The sequence below is a fragment of the Carcharhinus amblyrhynchos genome, chromosome 24 (assembly GCF_965287045.1).
Source record: "Carcharhinus amblyrhynchos chromosome 24, sCarAmb.v2.hapA, whole genome shotgun sequence".
NCBI lineage: Eukaryota > Metazoa > Chordata > Chondrichthyes > Carcharhiniformes > Carcharhinidae > Carcharhinus > Carcharhinus amblyrhynchos.
The window spans coordinates 33199414-33217886 of NC_137347.1; the positions used below are offsets into that span (position 1 = coordinate 33199414).

General features: G+C 40.1%; 1 protein-coding gene and 1 non-coding gene across 2 annotated transcripts; both read left to right on the forward strand.

The window, feature by feature from the left end:
* Positions 1 to 490: 490 nt before the first annotated feature.
* LOC145357687 (zinc finger protein 706) lies at positions 491 to 14773 on the forward strand. Its single transcript, XM_080211112.1, has 4 exons — positions 491 to 618; positions 6087 to 6235; positions 7902 to 8019; positions 13551 to 14773. The coding sequence occupies exons 2-3, from the start codon at positions 6104 to 6106 to the stop codon at positions 7995 to 7997; spliced, it is 228 nt and encodes a 75-aa protein (XP_080067238.1). The 5' UTR covers positions 491 to 618; positions 6087 to 6103; the 3' UTR covers positions 7998 to 8019; positions 13551 to 14773.
* On the forward strand, positions 12800 to 12991 carry LOC145358050 (U2 spliceosomal RNA). Its single transcript, XR_013889421.1, has one exon. It is a non-coding gene; the product is annotated as a U2 spliceosomal RNA (small nuclear RNA).
* Positions 14774 to 18473: the final 3700 nt, after the last annotated feature.

An 18473-nucleotide genomic window follows, 5' to 3' on the forward strand; every position in this document is an offset into this window, starting at 1 on the left:
CTTTACAAATGATGGCAGGATGAAATGCTGTCCAAGTGGCAATTGCAAGCATAATAAAGTGCTTTAAAAATATCTATTTTATCAATCATATTTTTAAAAAAATGAATGCAGCCCTCCCTGTTTGAATGGATTTGCATTCTTTGCAAGTTTAATTGACTGAGGTGAGGGTGGGAAATTACATTAGCTGCAGTATGACAAACATTACACTACAAATCCTATCTGTATCTTTTTGGCACGACTGTTGCAGAGAGCACGTGACCCCCATTGACCCGGCCCCGCCCCTAATCCCAGTTCCGCCCCTGCGCACCTAAGTCCCGCCCTCCGGCCCCGCCCCCGGTCCGGTAAGAGGAAAACACTCCCGGTCCCGCCCCCTCGCACCCCGGCCCCGCCCATCCACACGTAACCGCCCCAGCCCGGCCCCGCCTCTCCGCCCCTCTTGCACGTGACTCGCCTACTGACCGCGCCCACTCCCGGGCGTAACCACGTCAGTTCCGCCAACGCAACAGTCAGTCGCCGCTAAGTCACGGAGGTGGACGGTGCTGAGTGTTTATCGAGCTCCTTATTCCCCGCGCTTGTCTCCTGTCTGAGTCTCACTGCTACCTGGGCAGGCCCCGCCAGGTGAGTTTACCGCGGCTGCCTTTCCGTGCGAGGGCGAGGAGTCGATCTGTGATTGCCCCTATTCCCGGGGGTGCGAGCTCTTCGCCGAGAACGGGCGGTGGCGCAGTTTTTTGGTGCTAGGCCACACAGCCTCCTCCTCCCTCCTTCCTTCCCCCCCCCCCCCCCAGCCCAGCTCTCTGGAGCTCTCCTGTAGCCGCCTAACTTTGGATTGAGGTCGTCCAGGGATGCTGTTTTCTCCCTACCCCCAATATCTCGTCTCTCGGTGCTATTGGGCGAAGCTTTGCCATCATGTTTTTGTCTTTTGTTCAGTTTTGGGAGGAATCGGATGTGAGCCCGCTTCACTGGCGAGAAAAATCCCTTTCACCTTAAAATAAATGTCGCCTTCTTCACCAAGCAGAAAATCTCAATTTCATTTCCTCCGGCGCATATCGTACCGCCATTGCGCTGGGTGTTTAGTAAAGCTTGAGTGGTTTATACAGCTTTCAGTGGAGAAAAACATTCGGCCCCTCCAGCACTCCGATTTCCGTTTTACCCCTCTTCCTCAATTGTAACCTAACTGGGTGTATTAATTTTGAAATTTTCAATTGACTTCCAGCCTCCAGTATTTAGGGGTTGAAAATTCCATATTTCCGCTACCCTTTGTCTGTTTTCTTATATGGCTACTGAATAGCCTACCTAATTTGAGCCTGGATGAGGCAGGATTATCCAGACTTGAAACTCTTTCTCCCTGGATGCTGTCAGACCTGTTGAGATTTTCCAGCATTCTATTTTGAGCTTAACTAATTTTTCAACTGTGACTACTTTACTCCCGCCAGAGTAAATTGTTTCCTTATCTTCTATTGTCTTTTGCTGTATTCCTCCAAACTAAATCACAATCTTCTAAACGTAAGCAACTATATGCAACTTAATTTAAGCTCTTTCACCTGTTAAATCTGCTCAATCTACACTGCACCTTTTTACAGCAGTATAACTTTCCTGTGGTATAGTGCTCAGATGAATGCAGTGTTCTGGCTGAGGGCCTATTAAAAGGTGTACAGCCTTTCCTCTGTCCTGAACACTTCACTTTGGATTACCTCCTTGTCTTTGGAGAGCTATCACTGAGTCAAGGTTTGCACCTTGTGTAATGTTTTGTTTAGTTGGGCTTCATGTGCCAGTCCTCATATTTGTAGGGGTAAAGGTTGCATTACATTTTTAGATGGGGATAAAATTAAGAATTATGGTGGCCTGGGATGACTACAGGTGGCATGTAATTGCAAAATATAAATCTGACCATTTCCTGACCCTATATTTGAAGCTGTGATATCGCTAACCTCTCTACCGTGGCTACGTTCGTGGCTGGGTGTTCCTGGAGAGGGAGCATGCGGTGTCTGCGGGCACAGTCGAGGCCTTCTGTGCCTGTTGGGCACTGCAGGGGCTGAGGTGTGTTATAGACCCTGACAATCACGTTTTGATTTGACTTAAGTTTCCTTTGTACTTTTTCTGCTTGGGCTGTTCCCCCTCCTTTTGGGGAGCTGCCCTTTTCCTTTGTCCGAATGTAATTTGTTTACTACTTTTGACCTGAAAGACCGAGTTATGTGGGTGAAAATCAAGCATGTTGCTTGATAAGTTTGTCACACCCATCTTGTCTGCTGATTTTTGTTAATGAGTACATAGCCTAATTCTACTTGCACTGCATACATGCCCTTTTAATAATTCTTGAATAGTTACATAGTTATTAATAGTTGACAGTAGCATATATTTCACAGATGGTGAGTGGGACAGGAGGTAGTAATAGAGGTGGGTACAATTTTTTAAAAAGCATTTAGATAACTACATGGGTGTGATGGGTATGGAGGGATGTGGGCCAAATGTAGGCAATTGAGATTAGCTTAGGGGCTTTCAAAAAAGGTGGTGTGGACAAGTTGGACCAAAGGGCCTGTTTCCATGCTATAAACATCTGACTTGTGTACTGCCTTTAGTGTGATAGTGTCCAAAAATGTAGCAGTTATTTGACAAAATATTGACCCCAAATCTTGGGGGATATTAGGGCAGCTGAACAAACTTGTTTAGAAGTATGTTTTAAGGTCAGTCTTTAAGTAAAGAAGTTGAGGGAGGGAATTAGTAATTTAATTCTGGAATGCTCAAAATTCCTGAATTGGAGAAGCATGGAAATCTCAAGGGTTGTGTAGCTGAAGGCAGTGAATAATACTGAAAGCTGAGAAAATGGAAAAAGAGGATCAAAATTTTAAAATTCTTTCATTCTATTGTGAACCAGATATAAAAGGGAAGAGCTAGAGTAGATGCTTAGCAGTTTTGTGGGAGTTGAGTTGAGTGTTCGGTGGTTGGTCTTGAGTTTTAATTTGGAGGGTGTGGTGGGGTATGAGTGGAGATGAAGGAAAATGGAAATTTGGGCTAGGATAGGGGGAGACCAAGGGGAGAGAAGCAACAGTACCTGATCAGGTGGTCTCAATTTTGGTGTTAGAAAAGCTCATGTGCTCCTTCCACTTAGAAATGAGGGTGGAAGAGTGATTGGTAGTAGAGAAACACAGATGATCTTGGACTAAACAATTTCAGTAGGCAATTATTGGACCCATTGCACTGGGTCTGGCAATGAATCACCAATCTAATTACCATATTATTCAAAAGGCACAGACTTGAACTTGAGAGGTGGTGATGAGCACAACTAGGGGAACAGCCAGGGTGAGGGAGTGTAAAGGTTTTAATGTGGGACTAGTGATGGAGGCAAGGGTGTGCTTCAAATCAGTAGCTTACTTCAATAGATTTCATAAGTTTCAACAATAATTGGCAGCAGCTCTTTCTTGGTTAACTTTTTCTAACCCTCCTAGATCATGACTTTAACAGTTCTAATTGTTCACCAGGAAATCTATAACTGCTCTTTATAATTAAAGTTTATCAAGTCAGTGGCTTGAATCTCAGCTTTTACCCTTTCATATTAAAATAACAATCTTGGTCACTTTCCCTTTTAAGGTGCTGAAAAACTAAGTATTCCAGCTGTGGTTTAATAAATTTGTCACTGTTCTTGTGTACACAAAGTACAAGGTTACTGTTTTTCTTTGTGGTCTTATCTACTTGTACTACCAGCTTTAAAATAACCTGTGTATCTGCACATCAAGGTCACCCTGCTACTCTGTTTACGACGATTACTTGGCCAATGGCAACAGTGTGGACGGCCCTCTGAATGAAGTAGAGTTGAGGGGCTGAATAGCTGCACTTCCCTAATTCTATCAAATTGACATCCTTCCCTCAAACTTAATTGCAAATATTTTTTGCTACCCTGACATGCATCTTTCCAGATTGAGAAGTTTTCTTCACTTGCTGTGTACAGAAAGAGCTCCTATGAAAGCCACAGATGCCATCTTATTCAATTGAAAACAAACTATCTCATTGTTCTTGCCCTATTAACAGCTCTTTGCATGGTTGATCATATTATCCTCTGACATTCAGCTGGCTGGGCTGAGATTCCATTCTTTACATCATCTTAGCCAGGAACTCACTTTGTGGCTTCTCCTCACTTCTGCAGTTATCCCCACTGTCCCTTTGCCCCCTCACTTACCTACATGCTGTCTTGTGGCATCACTGGAAAAACCTCTTTCTACATGTACACTGGCATCCAGCTTTACTGTAGTGCCACTCTTCCACTCTAAATTCATACTGTCATGTCAAGTACTGGATAGGCAGAAATTTCCTGTAATGAAATATTGGGATGGTCAAAGCAATGGTCTCTCCTGTGCTTGCCACAAACTTTGTTCCCTGGCTTCTGCCTTCATCCCTGTCCCTGGCAATTGTCTGAGGATGAATTGGCTGTTTTGCAATCTTGGTATCATATTTGACCCAGAGATGAGCTGCTGTCATGTCTAAGATTCCCTGCTTCCAGCTCTGGCACTGCCTGGCTTTACCCTGCCTCATATGATATGGGATGGCAGTGGTTAGCACTGCTGCCTTGGTGCCAGGGTTCAATTCCTGGCCTGGGTCACTGCGAACTCTGCACATTCTCTCAGGTTTCCTCCCATAATTGAAGATGTGCTGGTTGAGTGCATTGGCCATGCTAAATTCTCCCTCAGTGTACCCGAACACATCCCAGAGTCTGACAAGGAGACTTTCACTAACTTCATTGCGGTGTTAATGTAAGCCTACTTGTGACACTAATAAACATCATCTAGTAAAACCTTGATGATTTTGTTTCCTCCAAACTTGGTTGTTCTGTCATACTCCTGGTCTACCTCCCATGTTCCACCCTCAACATAGCATCTAAAATCCTGCTCATGTACTAAACTCATCCCAAGATTTGTTCATCCATTATCCTTAAATCTAAAATTTTCATTCTTATTTTCAAACCCTCTCTGGTCTGGGTCTTATCTATAATCTCTAGCCCTACAATACTCGGATATCTGCACCCCTCCAGCTCTGGTCTCTTGAGCACCTCCAGTTTTGACAGCACCACCATTGGTTGTTGTGCATACAACTGTTCAGGCCCTAAACCCTCTACCTCATTTTCCTCCTTGAAGACATTTCTTAAAACTTACCCCTTTATCAAGCGATTGGTCATTTACACTAATTGCCTTGCATGGCTGTTTATTTTGATTTCTGAAGTGCTTTGCAACATTTTATTACTATTTTTGCCACAGCTCTATCCTTAAACATTTCTCCATATATTGCATTATCTTTGTCATATACCTCAAATGGTATCTTGCCATAGTTTTAAATGTGTTTTTTTCTTTTCTGGATAATGTTTGTTCAAACTGCAGTTTAAGTTCCATTTTTGGAATGGAAATGAATTGATATTGCAGGCTGATAACTATCCTCACAAAGGATACTTGAGGTTCTGGCCCTAACCTTCCAGATAGCTTTATTTTACAATTAATGCATGATTGCTTCAACATCATGAACAGCCCCTCTGTCTTTGGTTAATGGCAAAGCAGTGTAAATTTTGCACCAACTTCTGTATTTTTACCAAGTTGTGATTTGCACAATGGCAAATGCAATTAAACTCGTTTGGCAGAACATTGTGTTTGTGCAGTTTGGTAGAAAGTCTGACACCAGGTTTCAGTCCAACCGATTTATTTGATAATACTCACAAGCTTTCGAGGGGACTGCCTCTTTGTCAGGTGAATGCCATAGGTAATTTGCTGGTTCTTTGTCTTCAATCAAACTTTCACTTTTGCCTAAGCAGCATGCACTAAATGCTGTTAAATTTGAATTAATGTGCCCAATGATTCAAAATGATCAATACATGTTTGCTTGCTACAATGATTAATTTGCACTTTTTGTTTCTTTCCCACTTGGCATTCAGCTGCTGGGATTGCACATTTGTGATTTGCTCTACATTTGCTAGGGTGCCTAAAAGAGGTCCCATTCAAATTGAGAGCTTTATAATTTGATGCATTTTCTTTTGACAACTTTCTCCAGTGTTGCCTGTAGTGACTTTCATTATCAAGTACAGTAACTGAAACTGCTTTATTCTTTCCTAGATTTCCTGAGTTTCATCATGGCTCGTGGACAGCAGAAGATACAAGCCCAGCAGAAGAATGCCAAAAGGCAGGCTGAAAAGAAAAAGGGAGGCTCTGATCAAAAAGCAGCAGCAAAAGCAGCACTTGTGCACACATGTCCAGTTTGCAAGGTAAAGATCTAGGCCATCAGTGCAATGCTGTAATGTTTGTTTTTGGAAGTACAAGTTGTGCTATTTAGATCAACTGCTGTGAGCTGTTGTTTTAATTGCCAGGTTTTCTTTAAAATTTGAGGCTGAGATTACAGACTAATGACTATTTACACTGAATCAATTCATTTCTATCATGGGTCATCAGTTTCATACCTTGTATTTCTATGTTGCTAATGGTAATAGCAAGGTTTTCATTACTGGCATAGCTGATTAACACTGCATTTCTGAGCTATACAGACCAGAAGGATCTGGCTTATACCTCTGGCCGTATGATGGCACATTAGTTAACACTGCTGTCACAGTGCTAGGGACCCTGGTTCAATTCTGGCCTTGGCTCACTGGAGTTTGCGCATACTCCCTGTGTCTGCATGGATGTTCTCTGGGTGCTCTGCTTTCTTCCCACAGTCCAAAGATGTGCAGGTTAGGTTGATTGGCCGTGCTAAACTGACCCTAGTGCCAAGGGGATTAGCAGGATAAACCTGTGTTTACAGGAATAGGGCCTGGGTGGGATTGTGGTCAGTACAGACTTGATGGTCTGGTCTCCTTCTGTAGTGTAGGGATTCTGATACCAAGTAAAGTGATCATGAACTGGGCCATAGTCAGGATTTGCCAATGGTTTCACTGTCTCTGGGTTTATCAGGGACAGTTTCAGTTCCTGAAAGCTGATGGTGTGCATTTATGGATGCCACTGAGGGGAAGGTTTGAATCTAGCACAGGAAGACACTGATTCTGCTCTGGTGTTTCTTGACGTTAAGTATCCAGCTTGCTGTTGTTTGCATATGGAATTTACATTGTACAAGATAATGAACAATGGCCCCAACATGTGGAAATGTGCCTTGTCAAAGTATAAGGATCAGGCTAGAGAAAAGTCAGTTTTGAACCATAGTGTTTTCAACTCTGGTTCTTGAGTTTAATTCCAGCACACAGAATTGTTGCACTTGCATTACTACCCTGCGTGGTGTCTGCAGGCACAGTTGATGCCTTCTGTGCCCATTGGGCACAGTAAAAAGTCTGACACCACCAGGTTTTAGTCCCAACCGATTTATTTGATAGTGTAAACACAAGCTTTCGGGGTTAGTCCCTTCGGGTGAATGGAGAGTTCTGTCCATTCACCTGACGAAGGGACTAACCTTGAAAGCTTGTGCGTTTACTATCAAATAAATCGGTTGGACTAAAACCTGGTGGTGTCAGACTTTTTACTGTTTACGCCAGTCCAACGCTGGCATACCCACATCATGCCCATTGGGCACTGCAGGGGCTGAGGTGCCTTATAGACCCTAACAATCACATTTTGATTTGACGTCTTAAGTTTCCTTTGTACTTTTTGTTTCTGTTCGGGCTGTTCCCCCCCCTCCTTTTGGGGAGCTGCCCTCTCCTTTGTCGGAATGTGATCTGAGTTTGTTTACTTGGTTTGACCCAAAAGACTTGCATTACTACCCTGGTTCAGATCAATTGAATTCAACATGGGTTAGTGTTTCAATTGCAACTGCTCAATGTTGAAACTCTCAATTCAGTGCAATGATGCAGTGTTACTGGATAATTTTCAGTTTTTTATTGCTGTTTTAAGTAATCAGGCACTAAGAATTATAATAGTTACTTACAGCTGTGATATAATTTTATTTTTCAGACACAGATGCCAGATCCAAAAACTTTCAAACAGCATTTTGAGAGTAAACACCCTAAATCTCCTTTGCCTCCTGAATTGGTTGATGTACAGGCATAAAGAAAGCAAAACTTGGATTTGGGTGAGAATTCTTTGAAGTTCATTCCTAAATAGACCCAAAAAAACTCTATGCGGTCTTTAAATTTCAGAGCTGACAATTCCTTGGCTTTGCTGAATGATCTGCTGAGGCACTTTCAAGAACTTGTGCAATTGTTTGTCACATGGCAATTAATTATGAAGATTTTAAAATTTAGAAATCAAAGCATAAAAAGCACCAATTCTAATTGCTAATGTTTTATCATTTTTAATCTTGTAGATATTGCTGCTTTAATGAAAAACTCATTTTTCTAAATGTTTTTCTCGTTTTTTCTTGTAGCTGCTTGACTAAGGCTGGAGATTGGCAAATAAATCACTAGGAATCATGTAAATGTGGTTTGGCATGTCTTTGCTTTTTACCAGCAGAAAATGCTTTGCTCTGACTTAGTCCCCTCTTACTGCAGCAGAGCTTTAAAAAAGAATGGGTATGGGTAACTGGATGGTTTGTATCATTTCACATATTTTTGTAGTTACAAACAGGGTCCCTTTATTCTGCAAGAGCGAAACAAATTTTAGCCAAGCTGATTTTTGCAACAAAAACATAGACCCTGAGATAGGATTTCAAAATGCTCCAAATTAAATACTTAAAATGTTAGCTATTTAAAACTGCTCTCAACTTTGGCTATCTTACCTGACAAAATATGACAGCCAGGTGTTGAGTTGTAGTGAGCCAAACCTGTCCCAATTTTACAGGACTGGCATCTAAGCATGGTACCTTTGGCACTATGGAGCCAGGGCACAATACTGTTCAAATGTTTTCCACATTCAAGTTTCCTATTTAATGAGCCAGTTAATCTAGTTGAGGCTTGATAACTGATTCCTTCATTCAATGGTCTATACTTAAGCTGGGAACTACATTATTGTAAACTTGAATGTTAAATTGACATTGAAATTTGCTTTTATCAGAACTTGGTTAGAATTCAATACTTAAACCCAAGATGAGTATCTGGGTCATCTGTGCTCAGCATCTGCAAAGCCAGCTGACAAAGGAGTTGAAAAATGTGGCTAGTACCTCTTTTGGTCAGCCTTTGCTTTAAAGCTGCTCATGTTGCTGAAGAATCTTAACTATTTTAAGACATTATCCACACCACTGACATACCCTTGCACTTTCGATTGGCAACTGCTGATAGGTTGAGTTGCTCAGGCCTGACCTTGCATCATCCAACATGCTGCCTTGAATCAAACTTGACTATAATCTTGTTTTGTTAGACAATTGGTCCTTATTGCAGCTTCAATGTAGCAAACCATCTTGGGGTGCTGCTTCAGGTGTGGGGAACAATAATCCTCTTTTGAGAAAGGTGGAATTAGAGTAAATTACTGAAGTTGCAATTTTGAGTTTTGAAGGTGAGGGTAGATGTAAGAATGGCTGCTGGCTTTGCCACTGCAGGGGGAACATAGCATAATTGATATGTAAACAGCTGTAGGATGACTAAAGTTGGTTGAATTTGCACATGGAGAAATTTACAGGTGAAGGTTTTGAAATTAGTGTACTGAGGATACTGGCCAAGGTAGAAGTGATGGATACTCAAGAATGAGTCCAAAGATTGCAAGTGGAATTTGGGATGAGTTTGAGAAGTGTCTGGATGTATTAATTTAATACATGAAGTGGGAAGGCTGTCTCTGCAGATATGGGGAATGAGGGGTTTGATGATCAAGAGGATCAAATGGGCTATTGAAGTTGCTAACAAGCTGGAACAGATGAATAAAAACATGAAGTGTTTGGCAGGTCTTGTGTCTGTCTCATGAAATAGAATTCATGTTCTTGGTTCATTGGATTGGATGATAGGTTTTGATAGTGTCCAAGCTGTTTCCAGCCTCAGGTTATTCTGATTGGCTCATCTGCAGTTTGCTGAATGGCGATTGTGCCATCAACAGAAATAAGTCTGCAAATGGTGCTGTGACTAGATAAGGAGTAGATGGCCAAGAATGAAACATTGGGTTATGTGAAAGGTGACTATGCTGGTGTGGTGAGAGTACAATTAGAGGAAATGCACATGAACCTTGAAGGGAGGCAGTGAAATTGTGGCAGAAAGACAAAAGCAGACCTAGACCATTGAGCCCATGTAATGTAACCAGCCACAGCATACACTTGAGTATGCTTCTTCCTAGTATTAATGTGAATTGTATTCCATTGCACAGATGTAGGTGAAGGTGCTTAATTTGATATTCCAGATATGTGCTTTTAACACTGCTTTAAGTTACTGCCACTAGCAGTTCCCTTCCCAGTAACATCTGACATAAATATTGTGGAATGATGCACACTGTTTGCAGATTGCCAGAAGTTAGAATTTTGTAGGCATTTGAAGCCCAGAGCTGCTTTAAATCTCTCCTTGTTACCAACAAACATTCAAGGACTTTGCATCCACTGCTACTTGAAGCATTCCAGAGACACTAACCCACAATCTTCTATCTGTCTTAAATGGGTGACCCTTGATTTTTAAAGTTCTAGACTCTTGCACAAAAGGAAACACGCCCTCCACATCCACCCTGTCAAGCTCAAGATCTTGCAGATTTCAATTAATTCAACTCAATCTTCTAAACACCTGTGAATGCAAGTCTAGCCTATCCAATCTTGAGGTAACATGCCCATTCCTGGCATTGGTAGACCTCTGAACTTACTTATATCCTTCCTAAAGGAGACTAATGGAAATAGTATTCTAGGTGTGGTTTGCACATAATCACAAGGATATGAAAAAATTGTTATTTGGCATGATTGATTTGATAATTGGGAGATTATAACTGTCCTGGCTTTGGACAATTTACACCTAACCTGTGCTGAATCCCCTTGCCACTCACATTGTCTACACCTGTTGAGACTCACATTCCAACCATTATCCATTTAACCATGTAATTGTTTGTCTGTATATGCCCTCTTTGTGAAACAAATCCTGCACTCTTCTGATGAAGGGGCAGTGCTTCGAAAGCTCACGCTACCAAATAAACCTGTTGGACGTTAACCTGGTGTTGAGACTAACTGCATTTTTGGGAGTGGTAGAAAATAAACATGCTGAAATGTTCAAACTTGGATTCTGTTTGCATTGAGTCATTTTTACTCATTTTTGTAAATTCAGCTGTGCCATGGAAAATAGATGTTTTGTTCCCTACTTTAACCTGACACCTGCACATCATCCTTTCCATTTAACCTACTTTCCCCATTGATTCATGTGGTACTCCAGATATTCCACTGGAATCTGATTTATCAACATGTATTGCTGTAGTTGAGGTAATTACAAGCTGAGCCTTACATCAGTGATGGAAATAAATCCTGTCTTGAAGAATCCTCTCCAATAATTTCCCTATGTGGAAATAAGTAGGTGTATTAGTGAGGCAGCATGGCTTTGTGAAGGGGAGGTCATGTCTCTCATTTGATTGTGTTTTCAGGAAGTGATGGAGATTGAGGGTAGGGCAGTGGATGTTGTCTACATGGACTTAAGGCCTTTGACAGGGTCCCTCATGCACACTGGTACAGAATGTGACATTGCATTGGATCAGATGAGCTGGCAAGGTGGATACAAAACTGGCTTGGTCAAAGGACAGGGTAGCTGTGGAAGGGTGCATTTCTAAATGGAGGGCTGTGACAAGTGTTCCTCAGGGATCAGTGCTTGGACCTTTGCTGTTTGTAATATGTATAAATTTGGAGGAAAATGTAACTGGGTTGAGTAAGTTTGCAGATGACAAAGTTGGTGGATTTGCAAATAGTGGAGGACCTTCAGAGGATACAGCAGGATATAGATCAGTTGGAGACTTGGGCAGAGATGGCAGATGGAGTTTCCTCTGGACAAATGAGATAATGCTTTTTGGAAGGCCTAATAGGAAATATACAGTAAATGGCAGAATCCTTAGCTGTATTGATGGGCAAAGATCTCTGTGTATAGGTACACAGATCACAAAGTGGCAACGCAGGTGAAGGTAATAAAGGCATATGGTATGCTTGCCTTCATCAGCTGGGGTATTGAGTTTAAAAAGTTTACAGCTTTATAGAATCTTAATTAGGCCACACTTGGAATAGCATTCAATTCTGGTCACCACATTACCAGAAGGATGCAGAGGCTTTGGAGAGGGTACAGAAAAGAATTTCTAGGATGTTGCATGGTATGGACAGCATTAGCTATGGGGAAAGGTTGGAGAAACTTGGTTTTTCACTGGAGTGACAGGTTGAGAAAACTCTTGACAGAAGTTTACAAGATTGAGATATGGACAGTGGATTTCCCAGAGTGGAAGAGTCAATTATTGGGGGTGGGGGGGAGAGGTTTAAAGTCAGGTGTATGGTTTGAAAGAGATGTATGAGGCAGATTTTAGTGGTGCATGCCTGAAACTTGTTAACTGGGGAGGTAGTGGAAGCAGATATTGTAGTAACTTTTTTAAGGAGCATCTTGAAAGTACATGAATGAGATGGGAATAGAGGGATATGGCCCCTATAAAAGGGGGTTTTAAGTTGGGCAGCATGGTTGGTGCAGGTTTGGAGGGCCGAAGGGCCTATTCCTGTGCTGTAATTTTCTGTTCTTTGTAACCAGATTGAATAATTTGGCTAACTAATTCTGGGTTAATTTGTATAGATAAACCATATTGTAATCTACATTTCAGGTTGAGTGATAAGATGTTAACATTCTCAAACATGTAAAGAAAGCACTGATATCTCCATGCTGTGTTAATGTTATTACAATTACACAGCTGTTCTTTGTGGTGCTTCCCTGGCTGATGCCCTAACTACAAAACTAAGAATATTTCTGTTGAGCTTCCACACTTTGACAGCTGTGACAAATTCTACTGCTTCTCAGCCTTTTGGCTAAGATCAAGTGTAGTATCAACATGCTGCACTTGGTTGAAGTCATTGGGTTACATTTCAGCTTCATTTGAAGCAATTTTTTAAAGTGGCATCTCGGCCTTTTGGCTAAAATGCAAATAAGATCAGGCCTTGGGGGAGGAGCTACACCTACTCCAGTCAGCTTGGATCATGTAGATCAAGCCCAAGAAAGGTGGTGAGAGCCCTGTCCTGTCAGCTTGGATCAGGAATGTCCCAACTTGTTGGGACTCTGAATTGGCTTATTCCAATCCAATCAAGTCAAATTAAAGTTTAAAAAAAATTCTACTGCAACAATTGAGATCCATAATGTTCTTAAAGCAATCAACATTTCTAAATCAAACAACACTTGGGAAATGGGGCAAATTGACTTTCTTTACAATGTTAACCAGTCCTTAAACTCATGAACAGTCTGCATATTCATCAAAAACTAATCGGCTTTTCCCTATTGTTTATCAAGCTTAGTTTAAATCCATTATGTTTGAAGATCTTTTTCAGACTAAAAGGTGAAAAGTTATCTCTGCTATTGAAAGTTGAGAATTTCAAATTAAACAGTTAATCTTATTTGACTATTGTGCAACTATGTTAGTGGTCTGTACAGTTGATGTAAATTTTAAATGAATTCATTTGAATGCTCTGTTAGATTTTACAGACACTTGCTGGTTGAAACTGAGTTTGGTACTTTTTGCTAACATGTATTTCGTGATTACTTTCAGACTTGGAATTCTGCTGACATGATGCACTGAACCTACTACACAAGGCCTGGAAAAGATGAAGAATATTTGATTCTTCAACCTTTTCACTTTCTACTTACTACTGAGCTATCAATGTTTATTCCTTATGTTTTGGGGACAAGGGAGCATTGGAGTGAACATTTTTCTTTTCAGACATTACAAAGCTGCCAATTCTTTGTGGGCTGGGTGAGAAAGGGGTACTGTCCTAGTGATCAGTACTAGTATTTGCTTATCCTTTTCATTCACTCTAAGCACTGGCATCATTGTGATACTTGTACTGTTGGAGATTGTTGCAAAACCATAATGTGGAAGCATATAATCTGTGGCTTACAGTTACATTGGTTTTGCAGGAACCTCTATCAGTGAATGTTGTGTTGCTTTTACAAGTTTGGTTAGGTTAGTGTACTGGCCTATCACTAAAATATCTTGACCCTGCTAAGCACAGGCCAGTTGTCCACAACAGGATATGTATCCATTGTACAGCTTGTGTTCACCTTCTTTGGAGAAGGGTTGTTGCAATATATTAATTGTTTCCCTGTTGCAATCTTAACTTAAATGATAATTGCAATCAAACCATGAAGAATTTTGAAGATGACAGTAGGGTCTTTCTCACTGGCCATAAAGTGGATGTTTTCAGATTGCAGAACAGGTTAAACTTGTAACCACTTCTCATTTTAAAACCACTTATTTTATGAAGTGCTTAATTAGATGGAAATAACAGACTTCATCTGAGCTCCATGATTTTTCTATTGCAGATCATACTGTAGTATCCTGAACAGTTTAAAATACATTGATGTGGAGCAGGCAGTTAGAGACAAAGTCTCTAGATGCATAAGTGCTAATAATTGGATGTGTCTGAGCTTTGACTGTTTAAACTGTTGCTTTGTAGCTATTGAATTGTAGAGTTAACATCGCAAAGTTGGCAGGTTGATAGTAACATGCCTTAAACTAGTTGTGTTTTTGTCAACGCAAGTTGGAGGCTCCACAAATGTAGAAGGATGGTAATTCTGAAGACTTGAGAAAATTCCTGTTTGAAATCACTAACTGGGGTTGCAGTAGCTTGTATTTCACCTAGTTCTGTCCTTCGGCCCTGTTAAGTCTTTGTTCTGTACAACCTTTGCATAATCATAAATGCAGTATTTTGTGATTTATCTGGAGCTCATTGTATTTCTTTAATAAATATCAGAAGCACATTTTCTTGTAAATGGAATGGCTCAGAATTCCTTATTCTTCCTAGTGCTATACTGAGTCTAGTATTGCTGATGTATTGCTTCCTAGAAAATGTAGCATTTGATTTTCATTATCAGTATCATTTTTGGATTAAAGTGAACCTGTACTGTAAACTGCATGGTGTAGTCTAGCACTGTTTCTTACAACTGTTGATTTGAATGGAAGCAGGACCAGCTGTACAAATGCATAAAATGTGGAAATGAAAATATTTTTACTGTTCAGGTGTGGTTTGCAGTATGGGAGTTAAGTAAAATAGTCATTTTTCTTGAGGTGTGCTGTTAAGTTGTAATTGGATACAGTAAGAATGTATCCATTTATTAATGAGTCAAATACTCTGTACTACCGAGATATCAAAGGAAGAAACCAATTGAAAGTAGTTTCTTCCAAGTAGAAGTCAAATTAGCTGCAAAACAGAATTGATCAGAAAGCAAGCAAATTCAAATTTGCCAGGTTTGGTGTTAAACTGCCAATCAAATTTGAAAAATAGCTTCTTGCCAATTTAACACCCAATGTTTTGACATGTTTCATTCACTCATTGTGCTCATCAAATTGGCTGGATTAGTTTTGCCCTAATCTAGCCAAAATTTAAAATCTTATGGCAACTTCTGTAAAATGATCTTGTTTTGAGCCTTGTATTAAAACTTAAATTCTCTAAAATTGCACTTACAAAAATTTTTGTATTTGAAAGATGGTTCAAATTTGGTTACATTTGCTTAAGGCCATGTTGTCAAATGGTTGTTAGTCTTGGTTTATATCCCCTGCTTTTCTGTTAATTCCTGCCTTCAATAGCTTTTGTCTTGCATGTGTTTTAAATATAGATTTGTGGGGTGGGGGAGGGAATCGTCTTGGGGAGGAAATGGGATTTATACTCTAAAAGTGGCTCAACAGTTGGGGTACAGGAAGATATTTGTAACATTGACACAATCTATAGCTTTATTTTTGGTAATTCAATTTTAATTGCTGTGATCAGAAATGTTCTGGGATCTATTTGCAGGGGATTTGTAACTTAAAATTTCTCATTTCCTAAAGTTTTGTGCTTTTGAATCTTGAACTTAACATATTTCATACAATTGTGCCAATAGATTTAATGTTATTTTTCCCAATAGAACTTAAGTTTATTGGTCTCATCAAATGAATTTTAAGGTACAAAAATTTAGAGAAACTGTTCTAATGACATTTAGAATATGTATAGCAGGGAATTCTGTATAATGCCAGCAAATGGGGAGCCATCTGGTAGTAAGATCTTTAGATGGATTTCAGTCAAGAATTGGTCATTTGACAGCTACTAAATTACCAGTGAAATGTTTAAGTGGTGAGTACCTACTTTTTCCTGAAATCAATCAGCTAGTGCTAAAATAAGTAAAGCAAGATGTTTAGTACTGGATGTTTAAAGCAAAAATGCCAATTGCTCCAGCTTTTGTTAATACTGTTTAATTGCACATCAAAAACAAAAGAGCAAAATTGCATGAATCTAAAGGTCATAAAATACTGTATGAAACATTACCAATGGTTATAGGCCCATTATAAATTGTCAAGGACTAGTTCAAATCAAACTAGGAGTGATGACCAAAGGAATGCTGGAAAATCTCAGCAGATCTGGCAGCATCTGTAAGGAGAGGAGCTGACAGAGTCCAATTGACCCTTTGTCAAAGTTGCTTTTCTCCTTAGATGCTGCTGGACCTGCTGAGATTTTCCAGCGTTTTCTCTTTAGGGTTTCAGATTCCAGCATCCATAGTAATTTGCTTTTATGTAGGAATGATCATGTAAATTTGCCAAATGTTTAAGTTTGGCTTGCTTTGTGGAAGGATGAGATTGAAATGATTTCCCCTTCCCTGTGGAGAAGTTTACTATCGGTCCTTGATCACCAAATGAAGAACAAGCTACTTTCAAATATCTTATCAATAGATAATTTGAAATTTAGCAAAAGTGAAAACTTTCTACTGAATATTGACCAAGGAATGAGATTTTTAATTGTAGCTGGGGGGATAATGTTTATCGGGAGACAATTTTACATAGTAATCAAATATTGTAAACAGGAAGCCACTTTGGTGTAGAATATATAATGTGTTGGTTTGGAAAATATCTTGCATAACCTAACTTTATTGTTAACCTCACTGTAGACTGAGAATTTTGCCAATTGTTGATTCTTGTATGGACCTGTATTCTGAAAGTGGTATTTCACCTTTTTTCTCAGTTTTAATGTAATTTATTGTCCTGATTTTGAAAGGATCCAGATTGAGGCAGAAATGTCAACAGATTTTTCAAAATAAACAAAGCCTGTTCAATTTTAAACTGAATTGCTGGAGCCATGGTGTTAGGGAACAAACTAGAATGACTGCATTTTATGAATTTGTAAAAAGCTGCAGAATTCAACAAGGCTGTTACTAAAGCTTGAAGTGTTAAGAATGAGATGAAATGTCAAGATGGATGAGAAATTCTGTAGGATTAATGGGACGACTTTTTGCTTTTGACGTTGGACTGTTTTGGATGTGTGAATCCCAATTTACATTGAAAATTTACTCAGTGCAAGACAAACTCCATGAGGGACAATGTGAAAACATTTCAAGCACTACCAGAGTGGTTCACAATATCTAATTAGACTAGTAACTTTCACTAGTAACTACCTGTGAAAGATAATTTGAAGGTATTTTGGGAGTTGACAGGCTGTCATGAAAATGCTTTTGTAGACATGAGAAATAATGAAAATTGGCATGAAATGAAAAGAGTGGACTTCAGGTTCTATTTTAAGTAAATTCAATGTGTTTGAAAATTGAGTGTAATCAAGTTGCATATTACATAAAATATAGTATCAAAACAATGGAGTTTCAAATTCTAGAAGTTGCCTGAGCAGTACCCTTTGTCAGAGCATAGCTTGAATATTCAGCCCTGGTTGCTGAGATGGGAAGGGAAACATTCAAACATAGTTCCCTAGCATCAGGAGATTAAGTGGGGTGGATGGCACAGTGGTTAGCAAAGCTGTCTTACTTACAGCACTGCTGACCAGGTTCCATTCTGGCCTCAGATCACTGAAGTTTGCACATTCTCCATGTCTGCATGGGTTTCCACCAGGTGCTCTGGTTTCTCCCACAGTCCAAAATGTCATTTAGGTTGACTGGCCATGCTAATTTGACATGGTATTGGGATTAACAGGGTAAATATGTGGTGTAACCAGAATACAGCCTGGATGCGATTGTGGTTGCTGCAGACTTGAGGGGCTGAATGACAACCTTTTGCACTAGTGATTCAATGAGGGAGGAAGATGAATGTGGACAATTTTGAGGATCAACTTTTAAAGATGTATCTACTTTGGACCAAACCATTATAGTACTAGAATTGTAGAAGTTTACACCATGGTGTGTGGCCCATTCTGTCCAAATCAGTTAACCACTAGTCATTCTCTAAGCTTTTCAGCTTGTAGGCTGCAGCACTTGCAGTACATAAAGTACTAAATGTTTTTGCCTCCTATCCAATGTTCTAAATCCCCTTCACACAGGATTTCCCCTTTCAGCTGTTCTAAATCACTTGCCCTAAATCTATGCCCCATGGCTGTGGACCTTGATCGAGAGCCGTAGCTTTCCTATCCACTGAGACCCTTCATGGGTATCAAAGCTCTGATAGAATGGATTTTTGGGTACAGTATTGGAAGTAACAAAAGATGTCATGATATAAATAGGT